Below are 18478 nucleotides of genomic sequence, written 5' to 3'. Positions count from 1 at the left end.
ATATATATTATTTGGGGCTATAATTATTTTATACAAGGGGGGGGGTGCTGTATATATTATATGGGGCCATAATTATTTTATACAAGGGGGGGGGGGGTTCTATATATTTTATTTGGGGCTATAATTATTTTTTACTGGGGGGATGCTATATATATTATTTGGGGCTATAATTATTTTATACTGGGGGGGGGTGATGCTATATATATTATTTGGGGCCATAATTACTTTATACTGGGGGGGGATGCTATATGGGATACAGTATATTACTAAGCTGGGGGGCTGTATATGGGATACAGTATATTACTAAGCTGGGGGGATGTATATGGGATACAGTATATTACTAAGCTGGGGGGATATATATGGGATACAGTATATTACTAAGCTGGGGGGGTGTATATGGGATACAGTATATTACTAAGCTGGGGGGATGTATATGGGATACAGTATATTACTAAGCTGGGGGGATGTATATGGGATACAGTATATTAATAAGCTGGGGGGATGTATATGGGATACAGTATATTACAATAAGCTGGGGGGCTGTATATGGGATACAGTATATTACTAAGCTGGGGGGCTGTATATGGGATACAGTATATTACTAAGCTGGGAGGGGGCTGTATATGGGATACAGTATATTACTAAGCTGGGGGGATGTATATGGGATACAGTATATTACTAGGCTGGGGGCTGTATATGGGATACAGCATATTACTAAGCTGGGGGGATGTATATGGGATACAGTATATTACTAAGCTGGAGGGGACTGTATATGTGGGGCAAGATTTTATTTAAGCTGTAGGGGATCTGTATATGGGAGCTGTATATAATTTAATTGGGGGGTGAATAGCCAGGCCTTTAAATATATGAGAGCAGGGATATATAAAAATACATTTATTATATATATATATATTCATTAGGGGGTGCTATATATTTATTAGTTATAGGATACAGATTACTTTGCATCATGTAAACCAAATGTTGGGGGGGGGGGGCTGTATTAATAAATTGGGGGTGTTGTATATTGATTGGTATATATATATATATATATATATATATATAATGAGGGGATGTGTTATATGTGGGGTAGCGTGCGGTCAGTTGTGTTGTGAGGGGTATATATTATTTAGGAGCACAGTGTTGTTATCCAGGAGACTTTATACTGTAAGTGACTGTGGTATTTTTAGGGATGCCGGGTGGAGATGCTGCACGGAGCTGAAGATATCTGGTAGTGAATTCAGCAGTGATAGGTCATGGATTGGAGAACCCGGTATAAAGTCCTCCTGATGGAAGAGATTGTCATCTATAAGGTACTAGATGCCACTAATGTCTCTCAGATCCTGTAGTCAGTCACACAGTGTCAGGGAGCTGCCTGTAGGGTTGTTAATTGTTAGTAACGTTTTCAGCATTTACTTAACAGGGAGCAGGGGGGGGGGGGCAGCATTTTAATATTCGCCTCAGGCAGCAAATATGCTAGAATCGGCCCTGTGTATAAAATATTATTAAACAGTCAGGAAATGTTATTTGTATAGCAATGTACAAATTACTCTCAATCTAGTTTTATGTGTATAATAAAGGGGCAGAAATGAAAAAAATAATGTGCAGGCGGTCCCCTGGTTACATACAGAATAGGTTCTGTAGGTTTGTTCTTAAGTTAAATTTGTATGTAAGTCGAAACTGTATATTTTATAATTGTAGCTCCAGCCAGAATTTTTTTGGTCTCTGTGACAATGTTGGGTTGCTACACTTTCTTAGGTCTCTTTGCGCTACAAATTACACCTCCATTTTATTCTTTGTGTCAGTATATTCACAGGTTTTATTATGTTTTTTTAGATTTTTAAAAATATCTTCATTTTGTCAAAGATGTAATTTTTTTGCAGGAGGAGACAACATTTTCATTGCTGCCATTTTGGGGTTGCTAGAGGGTTCACCAATAGGATTTTTTTATATTTTGATAGGATTTCATATTTTGATCAGGACTTTTTGGATGTGGCTTTACCTAACATGTTTATGATTGTGTTTCATTATTTTACTTCTGATCTAGGAAAAGGTGGATTTGAGTTTTATTAATTTTGAAAGTTCTTTTTACCTTTATTTTAAAGATTTTCAGGCCCCTAAGGCTACTTAATCCCTACGGGGTCTGATTGATCATACTATATTATACTGCAATACTACCCCCTTGCAACCGATGCCCTTTGTCCATTTTGCGTTTTCCATTTTTGCTTCAAAAATCCATAACTTGTTTATTTTTTCGAGTACTGAGCTTTATGATGGCTTGTTTCCTGCATAACAAATTGTACATATGAGTGACCGTATTATTCCAAGCCATATACTGTGAAGCTAAAAAAAAAAAATTTAACATTGTGAATTTGATTAAAAAACACATATTCCACATATTCTTGTGGGTCCTGTTCTTACTCTTTTCACTGTATGGTCCGAATGACACATCCCCTTTCTTCTTTGTGTCCAGTACGATCACAGAGATATAAAATTTCTATAGGTTTAATTATGATTAAATCAAATTTTAAAAAAAAACCCTATCTACAGAAAATTCAACATATTCTAACGTTTTCATACTTGGGTGTACAGACCTGTGTAAGGTGTAATTTTTCTGAGACATGTTTATGTTTTCATTGCTACCATTATGGAGACTGCACAACTTTTAGAACCCTTTTTTGTTAAAATTTATTGTGTTAAATGCAAAAAGTGCCAATTTGGACATTTGAACTCTATTTTCAGCTCCGGGGTGCACCGCCAGGAATAACTGTTTTTTTATTTTGATAGATCAGAAAGTTTTGGATGCAGCAATACCTAGCATATTTATGATTTTTCTTTAACCCTACAGGGTATAATCACTCATACCTGCAATACTGCAAGTTTGCAATGCTGCAATATAGATATGGTGGATTTGAGATCGATCTGTAACAGGTCTGTTTCAATTTTCTGTGTGCATTCTGTGACCATTGAATATTGGTGAATAACCTACTTCAGTGGTCAGCATCTGTGCTCAGTTTTTGGTGCAACTTTTGTGTGTGTGTGTGTGTGTGTTTAGAAAAATATCGGTAGAAATCTCCCACTTTCTGAATGCAAATCATAGATTTATATACTGTGAATCACTAGTCATAATCTGTTCTCAGTTTATATGCGTTGTGCTTGGTCGGCACTCGGTGACTCTTCCCTGTTTAGGTTGCCAACAATGCAGTAATGTCAATAAAGCTGATCTTTTCTTTCATCCCCATTCAGGACAAGCATATAAAATAAAAGGTTACTTCACCTGTAACTCTAAAAACGTAATATACACCATAAAATGCCCATGCGGCCTCCTGTACGTGGGCGAAATACGCCAGCGTGTGGGAGACCGCATAGGTCAGTATAAGTCCACGATTAGGAGAGAAAATCTATTACCGTATATACTCAAGTATAAGCCGACCCGAGTATAAGCCGAGACCCCTAATTTTACCACCAAAAACTGGGAAAAACTACTGACTCGAGTATAAGCCGAGGGTGGGAAATGCATTGGTCAAACCCCCCAGTAGTATACAGCCTGCCAGCCCCCAGTAGTATACAGCCTGCCAGCCCCCAGTAGTATACAGCCTGCCAGCCCCCAGAAGAATACAGCAGCCCCCATGTAGTATACAGCAGCCCCCATGTAGTATACAGCAAGCCCCTAGTAGTATACAGCAGCCCCTAGTAGTATACAGCAGACCCTAGAAGTATACAGCAGCCCCCATGTAGAATACAGCAGCCCCCATGTAGTATACAGCAGCCCCCATGTAGTATACAGCAAGCCCTTAGTAGTATACAGCAAGCCCCTAGTAGTATACAGCAGCCCCTAGTAGTATACAGCAGCCCTTATTAGTATACAGCAGCCCCTAGAAGTATACAGCAGCCCCCAGTAGTATACAGCAGCCCCCATGTAGTATACAGCAGCCCCCATGTAGTATACAGCAAGCCCCTAGTAGTATACAGCAGTCCCCATGTAGTATACAGCCAGCCTGCCCCCACGGCCCTTAAAAAAATAAACTTAAATACTCACCCTCCGATGTCAGCGCGGCTCCCCGATGTCGGCGCGGCTTACCGATGTCCCCGATGTCAGCACCTCCTGCCTTCTTTCTTCTCCGCGGCTCTTCTTGTTTCTTCTTGCTTCTGTCATGGTCGCGGCCATGTTTTCTTCTAGCAGGCACATACTATGATGTCAGCAGCGGCCGCGTCATAGTATGCGCCTGCTAGAAGAAAACATGCCGGAAGAGAGAAGAGGAGCCGCGGAGAAGAAAGAAGACAGGACGCGCTGACATCGGGGACATCGGTAAGCCGCGCCGACATCGGGCAGCCGCGCTGACGTCGGAGGGTGAGTATTTAAGTTTATTTTTTTAAGTGGGTAATTTTTTTTTGGTAATAGACTCGTGCATAAGCCGAGGGGACGTTTTTCAGCACATTTTTTGTGCTGAAAAACTCGGCTTATACACGAGTATATACGGTACTTCCATTGCCCGCACATTTCAAAAAATATAACCACTCTTAACCTCAATAGAAATACTAGGTGATAGATAAAATAGACCCACCAAGACAGGGAGGAGATATCACTAAGCTATTATTATGGAGAGAGGCTTTCTGGATACATGAGTAGACAACCTTGGAGCCACATGCCTTGAACAGGGAATATGAAATTTACCGACTTTAGTCTGACCTCTTATTATTTTCTCTACGGACACAGAATATTTGAGCACATCTGAATTTAGAGAGAAGACATGGTATAGAAAAAGTTTTCTTTATTTGTATTTTTGCCTCGTGAGAATATAATTATGCATATACCTTTGTCCAACTTCGCAATCAAGACGATTTTCTTTAAGGAATAGGATGCATTGAGTCCATCCAACGGCAATATGATCGCCTTCACAGAGAAAGTGACAGATCACATGTCATGATGTGGCAGACAGGTGCGTAATTAGGAGAGGCTGGGCCCCATAGCAGAATTCTGCATGGGGCCCCCCTTCCCCTTAAAAAAAAAAATACATATTTAGGCTGCATTCACATAAACGTGTGCCGTGCCGGCTATAGCCTGGCAGGCACACGTCTGGCATGATGGAGAGGAGGAGAGGTGATCATGGCTCACCCCTCTCCTCTCCATTGAGAATAGAGCCGCATGGCCGTTCTTTTGACATAAAAATGGCTTTAAAATAGGGATAGCAAAGGCAAGAGTGGTATAAAATGGCAGAAATAACAGGACAGTTGGCCTGCCCACAATGGCTTAGGGAGATTACTTAAAATAATTAAATAACATAAAAATTAAATAAACATGAAGAAAATTAATCTTACATTTGAATAAAACAATGTCACAGTGGGTAGTAGATATAGGTAATACTGCATTTACAAGTATTTACTGACAGGGCCTTCAATGTACGTAGCACTGCAAATTATTTACTAACAGGGTGTCAGAACTCACAAATTGTTTTGATGGGATCAGGTTTCAGGCTTCATGCAGAAAACCCCACCCAGAGCTAACGGTGATTGACAGCTCCATTTCTGATCCTGGGAAAGCTGGGTGTGTCTTTGAACTCGTTTTGTCTGCAGCTGCGGTTTGAGTGATGGACAGCTGAGCCAGTCAGTGATGGAGGTAGTGTCCATTATTGCCTTATATTCTGCCCGGCCCCTTGTTTGGGTTCTGGTTATTCAGTGTAATCAGTGTATCTTGGGCTCTTGCTATTTTTGTTTGATATTCTGTGTTTTGACATCTGCTTTGCCTACTGACCATTCTTTTTGCTTTTTGCTATACGATTCTGTACCTTTACTGCCATCTTGGTTTTGACCCGGTTCCATCTGACTCTGCTTGTCCGTCTGTATCTGTTGTTTGTCCCTCAGTGTTGTGTCTCTCCCACTGTATCCTGGTTTCCCTGTCTCAGACCTGTGTTAGATTTCTGTGCACCAGTGTGAAAACTGGTCTATCTCAGCATTCCTGTTACCTGTCCACTCCACCGTCCAGCAGTTGCCAGGCGAAGTAAGTGTTCACTATCATCTTGTAGGGTAACTAAAGAACAGTCAGTTAGGTTCCTAATAGTGGCTTCACCCTTGCCACTTACCTAGTCTGACAGCTAGAGTCAAGCCTGGTTGTAGTTGCGCGGTTGCTGGACAGGTATTGACACAGGGCCTTCAATATATACAAAGCACTGAAAAGTATTCACTGATAGTATCAGCATTATTATTTTTCTGGAGCTGAGAACTATACAGAGATAGGACCTTCCAGATCTTGCTGGAAAATGCAGTAAATTCTAATATTTTCTGTATAATCCTATATAAACAGTAAGAATATTTCCACACTATAGCAACCTATGAGTAGCCCGATGCAGTTCTTCAGTGACCTTAACCGCGATTATTTTAGAATTCCACCTGTCCCTAATAACAGCAGCCTCCTCTATAAACCTGCCCTGAAAAGGGCAGTTTCTAAATTTTGAGAAGTCCCTGCCCATCCGACAAACCCTATGACAAGCTGAAACCTCTCCCTTGCTGTCTCTTGTGTATAATGGTGTCTGGAAGTGTGACCCTGTGGTTGCAGCCATAGCCTGGGTTGTGTGGTTGAAAGCTGCTTGATTGGCTGCTTCAGCGCTCTTTCCCATAAAATGGAACCGACTCCCGAACAACAGCGCTTGTTTAGTCTCTAGCTCTGTGGCTGCTGAATCCGTCAAATTCGGATATGGACCTGAACTTTGCAGTTCGCTATTCTTTACCCTTTGGGGTGTTGCTGGAATCAGGAGAAATCTTGACAGCAAACTGTGATGGTGTAACATCTGTACTAGTGTCATCCTCTCTCCTAGGGTATGGCCGGGGATCCGCCAATTGTGTCATTGTGTTGGACTCTGACATAGCTGAGAGGAACGCTGGTTTATGCTGCCTTGAGTGGTTTTTCACCACACGTAGCACTCTTCCACAGCTATGCTCTGGTTCTTCAGTAGTTAACTCGATTGACAGTATTCCTCTACAATCACCTTCAGGCCATGTTTATGATATAAGCTGTTCCTGGTCTGTACTTTGTCTGCTACAGACCCAGTTTGTAGTAAGCTCATGGGACCTTGGTATCCTGTTATTTTTATACTCTTTATATTTGTTTTGACCCTCTGCCTTTGACTGAAAGAAGAGCTCCATTCTCTGTGTCATGGAAGAGCAATATGACTGCATACACTTGATTGGGAGCAAGATACTCTTCAGTATTCTGGAGGAGAACTATTTTTCAAAATTTCTTCCTATATCCTAAAAGCTAACAGCTTTTCTAACTGCCATATGGTCAAGCAGAGAACTTACCCAGTGCCAGGAGGTTGTATCTCAAAGACCGCTGGCTGTAGGTCAACAAGCTGTCCCAGGAGAACTCGGGCCGTTTCTTGCGGGTCATTTGGTTTGTCATAGTTCTGAAATAATAATAATAATTCTTTATTTATATAGCGCACACAGATTACGCAGCACTGCACAAAGCATGTCAAATCGGTCCCTGTCCCCATGGGGCTCACAACAGGGAGAGAACATACAAACTCTTTGCAGATGTTGACCTGGGTGGGATTCAAACCCAGGACCCCAGAGCTGCAAGGCAGAAGTGCTACTCACTCAGCCACTGTGCCCCCCTGAAAGAGCAATGACAGCAAAATAAGCAATCTGTGTCATTGGTAGACATAGTCTTCTAACATTCTTGTAAGGATTGTCATGTGGCGTCCTCAAATGAGAGTAGTGCTAGAGGGTAAATGCAAATGGAGATGCTGGTGTCCAAAGTGGGCTACAATGTACCCTGTGACCAGCAGTGGTTCATTGGTGGTGCAATATACAGCTGAATGTAAGGAAATTGTGAAAACATAGGTAGATATGTCAGCACTGATTATTTTGTAGTGTTATGTATATAATTAGGACCTTATACATAATATCACAGAAAGTCTAATATTCCTATATTATTTTTCAATTAAAGTATTTAAACCAATCACAAGCACTATTTCTACGCAAACTTACTAATTTTTCAATAGGATCCCATTATTGCTCCCTAAATTTTATTTTCACAGAGTGTGTTTTCATTTCATTTAGTTCATTGTAACCCAATTATAATTTGGAAATGACAGCAACTGTGAGTATGACAAAAATCTGCTATGAATAAAAATGTAGTGGTGATCAGAAGGCAGTCAGAAATGGTGGGGGCTCAGAGAGATAATATCAATATAAAATAGGATATACCAATCTAGGCATACATATCACTGAGACACATAACCAAATAAGTTCCATCAAAGCAGATTCATATCTTGTCAAAAAATGAAGAAAGCCACTTCATAATTCTTGTAGAGTTACAGTGAGATTGCATTCTTGGATGATCACCATACTCTCAACCTGCTTTTAGTATGTTCTCACAAGGGAATATATCAGACTAAATTCATTTCTTAATACATGCTTTGTCCTTGATAGTGGATTATCCATTCAAACCATGCCTTGTACTTAGTGATGTTCCTACATGTGTTGATTTAGTTATTCCATCTCTACCTTGGAGTCGAGGAAGGACTGAGCAGCCAGGAGCTCGTTAGTTTTCTGCTCAATGAGGCCAAGGTACTGCATTATGTTTGCTTCCCGAATGCTAGATGAAGCACCCAACATTTCATCCAGGACAGAGCGGTCACAATTTATCTTCTTGAACAGGGAATCAATTCCTGTGGAATAAGTATCATTATTTTAATAGAAAGTAGGAGTTCAGTTGAGTTTTTTATAAGTAGCATGCAGATATCAGAGGGCAAGAAATATATGTGATTTAGAGAGCAACATAGAAAAGCAGTACTCTCCTCTAAAAGCAGTTGTTCTCAGGGAAATAGGAAGTAAAAATCCATAACAGATCTATAGATTCTATAGGTGTGAGTACTTTATGTGAAGTCTTACCGTAAATGTTTTTGTACATTTCTGGAAATTGATCTTTACTGTTTAGTGTGCTGCCATTTATTCTTCTATTAATTTACATAGAACCTTGACAGGTTATGTTGGCGGGCAACCCCATTCCATTATGTTATTGACTGTGCTGCGTTTACATTTTTTCTTTCATTTATAGTTATTTTAGAAGTCTAAAGAAACTATTTTAACCGTCTGTCACGTCCTACAATAATTTGAGCATAGAGTCAACCTATAGGGGGTATGTATCATGTGCTGGTGAGTCATGCACCAACATAAGATGTAGGGGGCAGAACAGACTAAACCATGGCTGTGATAATTCCCCTCTTATAAATACAATCTCCTCCTAACACACACGCACGCACACACACATATATGTTCTTACCTATGATTGAAAGTAAACTCCACTGTCAGAAATATCACCAAAATAAGTGTAAAGCAATAGTCATTAAAAGTTTGATTTGTAGACATCCCATACATCACATGTATGAAGCAAACAAATCTTTACAAGTTAATAACCCAAGTAGTGGAAAATAGTAATCAACGAAACCAATACAGTAATTGTAAAATAAGTGAATTGTGACCTTTTTTCTAGGGGATATACCTACATATTAGATCCCAAGCCTGGCCATAGTTATTTATTTTGGAGGGTTCTTGGCATTCATTTGTGCAGTACAATATATCACATTTTCAAAAAATCTTCACACAACCTTTCTCATCAGGAATGGCACAAACTCCCTTCAAGATCATTCTACCAGTGAATTAATTAGGGGAAATGGATGTATAGCAAAGTAATTTATAGGGGTAAAAATTAATTAGATTTTGAGCCATGTTTATCAGCCATGTGTCTTTACAAGCTGTTAGCAAAGCCCACATTGATTGGACTGTAAATTGGTCACCAGAGTTTTCAGTTGAAATGTGTACAATTTGTTGTAAAGCTATTTACGCACATGATGATCCTGTTGTTTAGATGGACAATATGGATGACTACACTTGTTTGTAAAGCTAATTGCACAGCCGTTCCTACCAACAGACATCTGGTGAATTAAAGATGTGTAGAAAAGAAAGGTTTTTTTTCCTTTTTATTAATTAAAGGACACACAACATATGGGGTTTGTGAAGACCACAACAACAGCCATAACACATTTTCCTTCAATTCCTTAATCCTTAGTCAACAGGAACTAGGGTCAGTTGTACCCCAAAATAAATTTCTGTTCATTTGTATGGCAGAGATAATTGAACGCACTACTCGGCTACTTCTTTCACTGCCAAATGGAGTGGCAGTGTACATGTCTGACCTGACATTCATTTGGGTTACAACAGACCCCATTTCATTATCAACCTACTCATTGGGGGTAATTTATCATTGGAGGTTTTTGTCTATGTTTGGCGTTGTTTTGGCGCAGTTGTGGTACAAATACTGTATTGCGACTTTCCATTGCGCCAAATGAACATAGGATAGTGCAGAGTTACTTAGACCCTGCATATGCCAAATTCATTATTTGCATAGAATGGTTTTCACAAAACTGAATTCATGATTTGCAATTTTGCAGAAAAAAACAAGAGTTTATATAACATAGACCAGTTTGTGACTGGGTTTAGGGAATACAAAATTATGTGAGAAAAGAAAACTGTCCAGTTGGGACATATATACCCATTTGTCGCTAAGATATAACTTTTATTGATATGTATTAAAGATGGATATCTCTTCATCCAATAACGTCAGTGGTTGACTGCAGCTTCTAAATTCTAGATAAAGGGTAGTCCAGAATAGTATAGTTGCATAGTTAGTAGTTACTGTTACACATGTATTCTCGCTGCTAACGCAATGTCGCCATTGCTATTCTTGTCGGAAGGATCAACAAAAATATTTATGAGCTTCAATGGGAGGGATCAACATCTTTTACTCCTAATCCAAGGGAAGGGATTAACATCACTTTTCCCTAATCCCAATTTCTTTATTATTGTTAACTTGATGTTGTCATTATTACCCCCTATAGGGAAATCAGAGACACATTCAATATGCCTCTACTCCAAGTAAGCAACCAAGTATTATAGTGTAATGTATGTAGTAATCATATTTTACTGTGTACGAAACCTAGCTATCTCAGGGATTCTACCTCTGTTATGGAGTAGAGGCATATTGAATGTGTCTCTGCTTTCTCTATAGGGAGTAATAACGACAACACCAAGTTAACAATAATAAAGAAATTAGGATTAGGAAAAAGAGATGTTAATCCCTCCCCTGGGATTAGGGAAAAGAGAACTTAATCCCTCCCATTGCGTTAGCACTGAGAATACATTTGTAACAGCAACTACTGACTTTAGTATTCTGGACTACCCTTTATCTAGAATTTAGAAGCTGCAGTCAAACACTGTCTGTTAATTTTAAAAGAAGTTGTTGGTTGAAGACATATCCATCTTTTATACGTATCAATAAAAGTTAAATGTTAGTGACAAATGGGTATAGATGGCCATAGATGTCACAATTGGACAGTTTTTTTTTCTCACATGATTTGCAAATTTTCGTTTAGGTGCACGTTTTGGCGCCAAATGACTCCAGTCACACCCTTACATAAATATGAAAAAAACAAATCAAATCAAATTTATCAAGACATTACGCAAAAAAAAACAATGTTAAGAGACAAACCAAATTAAAAAAACAAATACAACAACAGACATAGACTCACTTGATGATAAAATAATTCAGATAAAACAAAATTGGAATTGAACATAGACAAGCAATTCAAAGACAGATGAATTCCCCCCACTGTATCACTGTATCCAAGTAACATGTTTAGTAACCAGACTAGTATATGTACATATTGACTGACTGTAGAAGTGCACGTTCAAATTGTTTCTTTTTCTTCAGGTTCATGCTGATCCACTGTCATCTTAATATTCTTTTTACATGATCCTATATTAGTAATCAGGACAAGTAAGGCTACAATTCCAGCACAGTGTTGAACAGAATGCAGATTTCAAATGTGTTTTATCATTCAAAGCCAGAACTGCTGAAGGTCAAAGAGCTGGTGCATGCCACTGATTTTTTTCCTCAAATTTTGTTACTTTACAAATGCAAATGACATTTCCTATAAACATATTCAAATATTCCCCTTGGGAACTGCAGAATAATTTGCAAAGACAAAAATATTGGATTGCCGTCAATGATTATTTTAATTTATGATTTTAAAGGAAAAGAAAAATAATGCTTATAAATGCTTAGTAACTAGTAAAATCTCCGTTTTGGTTTAATATACGGTTGTATATAATGGGAATCTGTCAGCAATCAATTTTGATGCTAAGATGTTGTGTATGCTATGTTTATTTCCCTACATAAAACAGAAGAGGAATTTAAATCAATATTGGTATTTTCTACTCTATTGTTGCTATACTACGTAATGCACCTTGGTGAAAAACTTAGGCTTCTATTTAATAAGATAATCTAGATAATAAGGTAATATTTTTGAGGACGGCTCCAGATTTTAATTTTTTTCCAGATTCCTAGTAAATTACATAATTTTTTATTTTCCTTAGCTTTCACTGGCACTGGCACTATTCATTTAGGAAATAAAAAAAAATAAAAACAAACCAAGTTTTAGTTACTTCGCAAAGCTAGAAACTAGCATAAATTCAGCTTCTGGTGCAAATTATAATGAATATATAAGGCTCTTAGAGCCAGTAACTGACATAAATATATAATAAATCCCCCCACAATAAGTACCTAACTTTAGCTGATCTAAAATTTTCATAACTCCTTTCAGTTGCTGTTGGTAGCCATCTGCTTGTTTCACAGCCTCCTCTTGCTTGCCTTCAATATTCTTAAGAATTGAGCGATGCTCTTGTTCAAGTCGTACTCCCAGGGCTTTGAATTCTTCAATTTCTTTTTTGATCTGTAAAATACACATGCTCTTCACATCCCTGGTCATCTAAACCAAGAGGCCTGCTACAAGCTACATCTTGGGAAAGGCAGATGGGTTAGAGACTCTATCATGTTTTATTGATACTTGACATTTTATATTTTATCTTAATTGTTATCGGATTTCAAATCTACAGATACTTACATCAAATAAACAAATTGGAATAAAACATAGAATATATACAAGCAGTTCAGTAAAAATCTAGCAGAATCTAGAATATCACTGGAGTTAAAGTTAAAACAATTATAAAAAAAATGAATAGGAAAAGTAAACTCTTTGTAAATGAGGCATTTAAGAGGAAAAAGGATAAACTATCTTTAAGGTACTGTAGCCAAATGTATTTTGGAAAATTGCATTATAGTTGGTGGTTTAAAGAGTATTTTCAAGACACTTTTAAAGCTTTACAGAAACACCTCTATCTCATTTTTAATTTAGATAATATTCTTCCCAGTGTACTGGGTGAGGGCAATACCTTCAGGTTCATCTTTTTTCTTTGTTCTATGCTGCCAGTCATTACTCATCAGATAATACGATGCAAGCATCATAGATACAGAAATATAAAACATAGATTGTACTTGTAATCAATTAAAAATCCCTCTATGTTCAAGGGCTTTGTTCTATTAAACATTTATAGTATTACCACAACACTTATGTTAGATAGATAGTAAATGCAGGAATGGTAGATATAGGTACATATAATCAATAATGTATGTTTATCCAAATATATACACTATATGGAAATAATGGAAGGAACTTACCCATTCAAGATGATATAGGACAGTGGTGGCGAACCTATGGCATGGTTTCCAGACGTGGCACTCAGGGCCCTTTCTGTGGGCACCCAGGCCTTCACCCCAACAAAGAGTTTGTCAGATATGACTCAAGGCTTCCTCCTGCGTTCCAGTACAGCCCAGGACGTGCCATGCTCAACGCTATTTTTAAGTGACATCCTTGGCTGCCAGGACTACAGGAGGAGCGAGAAGGTGTGGATAGAGATGGATTATCATTGCAGCTCCTGTTCTGGGTCCCTTGATTCTTCCTCTTCAGGGGATCCTGGAAGGAAGCTACAATCCAAATTTCTCCATCTTTCTATTGTATTGGTGAACTCAGGACAGCAATATGATTAAAACCTGTGACACCGCAGGAATCAATAAGTTACTGCTTACATTGTCATGTTGGCACTTTGCGACATACTAGTGGGTTTTGGTTGTGGCTTGGGCACGCTATCTCCAAAAGGTTCGCCATCACTGATATAGGATGTTGATTCCGGGTCGGGAGCCCTGAGGTTCAGTCATAAGACCTATCAGTCTCTATGTTTCGTAGACCTAGTTACCACATTAATTACTCCTGTCCTAACAAGAACAGTCCCAGGTAAACTTTTCCTACCATCTACCAATTCCTAATTATCTGTAGTGTCTCTTTCCTGTAATAATTACTGTTTTGAATGAAATTTTAAATATTAAGTGTTAAAAATCCCTATATAATCAATCCATTTTCGAATCTGCACCCCCCCCCCCCAAACTATCAGAAACAGCTTTTAGAAGATTGTTAACTCCTTGAGATCTTTATAATAATTAAATCAAAATGGAGGTGAAATTTAGGATGGGCAAATTTTGTCTTTTATACATTCGTTTAGCCCCAAAATGTACACATTTCCAAAAGATAAAAAGAGAAAACCCATCTTACAATTTGTTATGCCACAGAGACCCCCCACATGTGGCCGTTACTTGTTTTATGGGCGCACAGCGAGGAGCAGAAGGGAAGGAGCGCCCTGCAGCTGCCGGGATTTTAGTTCCCTCATTAGCCCTTTTTGTAGCCTATAAAATTTTAGATTTTTTGGGACTGTGTGATGGCAATTTTTTTGCGGGATGAGATGCTTTTTTCCAGTGTTACCATACTGGGGTTGGTATCCCCTATTGTTGAAATTAGGGCAGAATTAGAATAGCATCATTTCTGTACTGAATTATTTACCATTTAGCCCAATGTTATCTTTATGCTATGGGTCAATACGATTATGAGGATACCATACTTGAATATTTTTTCTTATTTTTTACTAATTTGGCTATGGAGTTGGTTGTACTTTGCAACAGTATCATTAAGGAGTACATATGTTTTTTGATCACTTTTTATAGCATTTTTTGTGGGATTAAATAGGTAAAAACAGTTTTTAACAGTTTTTTTTTACGACGTTCATTGTACGGGTTCAGTAATTATTTAATTTTATTCTACGGGTTGTTACGGATGCAGTGATAATATATATGTGGGGTTTGTGTTGTGATTTTGACTTTTTTGTGCATTATACGTCTCTTTATATGTTATGGGGCTTATGGGCATTTTTATTGATTTATTAATTAATTGAATAACTTTTTTGTTTTTACTTTTTTACTAGTTCCAAAATGGGACATTAACAAGCAATCATCTGATTGCTTGTTCTTGATAATACCCTGCAATACTGATGTACTGCAGGGTATTAGCTGTGTCAACCTATGCATATGCATAGGCTGACACTGTGCCTTTAAGATGACGTCATAGATGCCATCTTACAGGCACTGACTGCCGGCAGCTCTGGGGCCATGATCAGACCTCAGGGCTGCCATAGGAATGATCAGTGCCCCCCAAAGACGGCGCGGGGGGGCCCCTAGAAGCCAGTTTAAATTAATACAGCCGGCACCCCATGTATCCCGATGCCGGCCCAGCTCAGATATCAGGGTCAGATATATTGCATCTGATATAAATTGGAGGAAGACCGCTAAGGGTTTAAACATGCTCCGTTACAAAACTGTTCAGACAGGTTGATGGGCCAGTGAGATTTGTCACCACTTTTACAATGGGTCAGAGGCTGCCAACAGAGTAGTGACAAAACTCCTGACATCAAAGAATTTGTAGGCCCAATTCCAGCAATTACCTATAAGAAAGGCCTGGTTTTAAGGGACAGACTGGTACACATCACCCCTAATTAAAGGAAACCTACCACCACAGATCTACCTATTAAGGTAGATCGAGTGGTAGGTGCCTCTATTGTACGCGAGGATAGCTCTTTTAAGGGCTAATCCACACGTCCCTTATATCTTTTGCAAACTTTTATTGTGGTAATATGAAATTACTGCGTCTTGTAGCCTCAGCTCCGGGTACTCCATGCCCCAGTAACCTCTTTAGAAAATTAGCATATTATCGCAATAAAAGTTTGCAAAAGATATAGGGGATGTGAGGATTAGCCCTTAAAAGGGCTATCCTCACGTACTGTACAATAGAGGCACCTACCACCAAGGGTCTACCTTAATAGGTAGATCCTTGGTGATAGGCTTCTTTTAAAACAATGGGCCACATTTACTTACCTGGTCCCTGCGCAATCCCCTAACCGGACTTTCCGACGAGGATGAAGTCTGCCGCGATTCATGAACATTGTGCGCCCGATATCCTGTATGTGTCGCTTCCCCGATCAGGTCTCATGGCTTGCAACAAATTCAAATGTTAAATCCTGCGCTCAGTCCGAATCTGTCGGATCGCCAACGGGCCTCACCCCCGATTTGTGTCGCATGAAATCCAAATGGCATGTGCCAGAATCCTCCAAAACAGTAATCATCGGAATATCCAACCTTTGTGTGGTCGGCGGACCCTTAGTAAAAGAGCCCCAATATGTGGTTGCAAAAATTCTAAACTACAGAGATGTTGAGATGTAGTGGCTGTGTAGCATGTCCATTTATATAAACAGGCAAAACTTTTATTTCAAATGTGACACATCAAAGATATGAAATTAGATCACTCATTAACTGTAAATCAATGGGAGAAATCTAAAGAGCAGAGTGAAGGTATGTCGGCAAAAAATTCTTGAATTTCGGTGGAGAATTAGAGCCCATCTATCAGATATCAGAAACAAACATGATACCCTAATTGCTAGACATATACATGGTGAACACGGGGTGATGAAACAGTCTTGAGGTTCCATGTTATTACCAAAATCGACGGACCAGTGAGACAAGGCAATTGGGATAAAGAGTGGATTTTTCGCCTCAATGCTGTTACACCTAAACGTCTGAATGAGACCTTAAAGGGGTATTCTCGTCTGGGCATTGACATTCAGTTTCATTAATCTACCATATATAAACATTTCTTCAATTAGATGTTATTAAAAAAAATGTTCCTGTGTGAAGATAATTTCTCATAAATGTAGTGATATTGTCTCTTAGAAACAAGACTGTGTCCCTGGATACGGCCACCTCTGTTGGAGTGATTGCACAAATAAACAAAAAGTTTTCGTATATGAAATGTCCGGGAGTTTCTACATGTACCACAGCTGTCCTGTGGTAATGATCGCTGAATCCAAGAGGTCAGAAAGGACTCAATAGCGCATGTCTGGCCACCACTGCCAGAGAGAGGGGTGGTCGTAACCGAGGAAGCTATCTAGTTTCTAAGGGACAATATGGCTATGTTTATGAGAAATTATCTTCACACAGGAACATCTTTTTTAATAACATACAATTGAAGAAATGTTTATATATGGCAGATTAGTGAAACTGAATGTGAATGCAAAGACGAGAATACCCCATTAAGTTACGCTTCTTTTCTATAAATTAATTCCTATAATTCATATACTTTTTGTGAATCTTTTCTGTTAAGTGAATCCCGTATTCTATCATTTAATCATGTTTGCGCTATATCACTAATCCATAGACTCTATAATTAAAAAATCCCCAAAGCTATATATTCCTTAAGACAAGTGAATGCTAGTGTAGTGCCCAATATTTTTGTTATGCTATGAATGTTTTGTGCCCAAGTTGTTTTGGTGAATCTTGAATATTACAATGTAGTGCTGCTGCAACTGGAGTGACATGAGCTGACAGCTTAATATGTATGGGCATGACACACCTCCATCTCACGTGACTTCCTGGTCCCGCCTTGCTGGGTGACGTGGACCATACTCTTGGTATGAGTAAAGGTGCTGCTGACGTCACCATGAGTGTGCGGCCTCAATGTGGAGGTTCCCTTGATATGCAGGTGCATGCACGGACACAAATTGCACATGCCATGGGATTCTGCCTGCAAACTTATGGAGCTGGGTTTCTAATGAGTGTATGGCCACTGCCACGCTCACACAAGTACCTGGGAACACTACGCGAACACCAACAATTACTTGTATCCCCTGATGTATCTATATCTACCATTGCTGCATTTAATATCTATATAACATAAGTGTTGTGGTAATACTATAAATGTTTTATGGAACAAAGATCTCGAACATAGAGGGATATTTAATTGATTACAATTAAAATCTATGTTAAATATTTTTGTATCCATCTTGTTTGCATTGTATTAGGTGGCTAGAAATGGTCTGGTTTATGGCTTCATAGAACACGTGTTATTGCCATTTGCCATTGGTTTTGCACATTGTGTGAACTAAGGGTATGACTAGTATTGCTTATTTATACACGCATATAGATAAGGTATACAAAGAAGAAAAAAAGGTGAATCATCATGACTCCGCCTCCAGTGGAGAGAATCTCACTAGTATTAACATGAAAATGGAATTTTACAGAAACAGAAAGGTTGGTACAGGCAGTCCCCGGGTTACATACAAGATAGGGTCTGTAGGTTTGTTCTTAAGTTGAATTTGTATGTAAGTCGGAACTGTATATTTTATCATTGCAATCCCAGCCAGAACTTTT

The 18478-nt window shown here is 38.8% G+C and overlaps 1 protein-coding gene across 1 annotated transcript in view; it reads right to left on the bottom strand.

Moving 5' to 3' along the window:
- Window positions 1-18478, bottom strand: part of ODAD1 (outer dynein arm docking complex subunit 1) — a 152983-nt gene that overhangs the window by 30244 nt on the left and 104261 nt on the right. Inside the window, exons 11-13 of the mRNA XM_072110462.1 lie at window positions 12620-12788; window positions 8503-8666; window positions 7294-7397 (exon numbers count right to left, since the gene is read on the bottom strand). Of these exons, the coding sequence (XP_071966563.1) occupies window positions 7294-7397; window positions 8503-8666; window positions 12620-12788 (437 nt within the window). The remainder of the gene's footprint in view (window positions 1-7293; window positions 7398-8502; window positions 8667-12619; window positions 12789-18478) is intronic.

Source organism: Engystomops pustulosus, chromosome 6 (genome assembly GCF_040894005.1).
Source record: "Engystomops pustulosus chromosome 6, aEngPut4.maternal, whole genome shotgun sequence".
Classification (NCBI taxonomy): Eukaryota; Metazoa; Chordata; class Amphibia; order Anura; family Leptodactylidae; genus Engystomops; species Engystomops pustulosus.
This window is presented reverse-complemented; position numbering and strand designations above follow the sequence as displayed.